Source organism: Priapulus caudatus, unplaced genomic scaffold, assembly GCF_000485595.1.
Source record: "Priapulus caudatus unplaced genomic scaffold, Priapulus_caudatus-5.0.1 Scaffold444, whole genome shotgun sequence".
In the NCBI taxonomy this organism is placed as follows: domain Eukaryota; kingdom Metazoa; phylum Priapulida; class Priapulimorpha; order Priapulimorphida; family Priapulidae; genus Priapulus; species Priapulus caudatus.
Window position 1 is genome coordinate 214,917 of NW_014577505.1, and position 1,869 is coordinate 216,785.

The 1,869-nt window shown below is 44.9% G+C and overlaps 1 protein-coding gene across 1 annotated transcript in view; it reads right to left on the reverse strand.

The window, feature by feature from the left end:
- LOC106810476 overlaps window positions 1–1,869 on the reverse strand; it is a 7,596-nt gene that overhangs the window by 1,343 nt on the left and 4,384 nt on the right. The window contains exon 5 of the mRNA XM_014813854.1: window positions 157–286. Within this exon, the coding sequence (XP_014669340.1) occupies window positions 157–286 (130 nt within the window). The remainder of the gene's footprint in view (window positions 1–156; window positions 287–1,869) is intronic.

Below are 1,869 nucleotides of genomic sequence, written 5' to 3' on the forward strand. Positions count from 1 at the left end.
TCTCTCTCTCTCTCTCTCTCTCTCTCTCTCCCTCGCTCTCTCCTGTTCTTCTCTCCCTCCCCTCCCCTCCCCCCCCCTCTCCCACTCGCTCCCCGCTCTCATACACTCTTCCATACCACTACTCTCAGCATCCCTCACCACCCACCCCGCACTCACCCGCTCATCTGCCGGATCTGCCGTCTCCAAGCGCATGTACACCCTCCGGCCCTCCGTCCCTGTCACTGTCACGCACTCGCCAGGGGGCGCTCGCGTCAGCACGCGCCGCCGCTCAACGCCTGCGTCGCACCTGCGGAATGAGACACTAGCGTCATGAACGACGACGAATCGGCATGGCAACGTTACACAAACGATTCAACGGGGAGATTCAAATGCGAATATATTGATTTGAAAAATGAGTGTATAAAGAGATTATAAGTTTAATAACAATAATATTATTAAATAAGTTCATTCGGTTGGTAGACTAATATATATAACAGGGTTAATTGTTACTCAACCGTGAAGATTGGAAACGTACCGCTTACGTTTCGCCTCCTGCCAGGAGGCTTTCTCAAAGCTAACTGATGATTATCAGTTTTGACCACCAGATGGTCAAATGGTCATTTGTCAAAAAGCTTAGCCGATCTACTGGCCCCATTGGTACTTGGTAGGCACCATCGAACATCACATCAAGAACTCAACAGAGCTAGCAGAGAAACTCGAAACTATACGTATGAAACCAGACGAGATATTAGTCTCCCATGACGTTATCTCACTCTTTACCAACTCTCCGATCCCAGAATCGATTAACATACATACAGACAGCTTTTTGCTGCTAATTGTATGCTATGGAGCCTGTGTAATCGACTATAGGTCTATACGGGTTGCCTTCTTTATGTATTTTAGGTGTGCAGTAGATTCTTGGTACATTTTCAGCCGTGGGATACAGGAACTTGTACTGGGCTTCAGTAATTTGTTCTTCTCTTTTCAGACGTTGGAGAATCGCCAATAGTTTGCTTTTATATTTCGTTTTTAGGGTCTTTCTTTAATTTCCCATAGGTCTTTACATCGCTCAACATAGTGTTGACTTGTTTTTCGTAGTCGTCCTTGTCCACCACAACTGTAGCCTTTCCCTTGTCTGCTGGTAGGATCGTGATACTGGGTTCCTTTTTCAGCTTAAATATGGCCGATTTTTCTTCTTTGGTGATATTTGGTTTCGGGGGTTTAGCCATACTCATGGTGTGTGCTATTTTCATTCGTAAATCTTCAGCTTCTGCTGTCGGCATCGAGTGACAAGCTTGTTCTGTGGCTACAATGAATTCCTCCCAGGGGATTTTATTCGGGGTGATGGCGAAATTTAATCCTTTATCTAGGACTGACCGTTCTGCGATTGTCAGTTTATATTTAGAAATATTAACTACCCACTTTTTGAGTTGTGTACCTGTTAGATCGAGTGTTGTGGTCGCAGATCTGTCCTTCAACCCCGAACATCAACCGGGACGAGGGGGGGATACAGGCTTAGTCACGTGTGGACTAAGCTATTGACCACCACACCATCTGGTGGTCAAAACTGATAATCATCAGCTAGCTTTGAGAAAGCCTCCTGGCAGGAGGCGAAACGTAAGCGGTACGTTTCCAATCTTCACGGTTGAGTAACAATTAACCCTGTTAATAGTGTTATATATAATAATAATATTATTATTAGTATTATTATATTATTATTATTACAGCCGCCAAGGGGTTGGCAAGAGGTTATGTTTATAATATAGTTTATAAAGAGAGAGAGAGAGAGGGAGAGAGAGAGAGCGAGAGAGAGAGAGAGAGAGAGAGAGAGAGAGAGAGAGAGAGAGAGAGAGAGAGAGAGAGAGAGAGAGAGAGAGAGAGAGAGAGAGA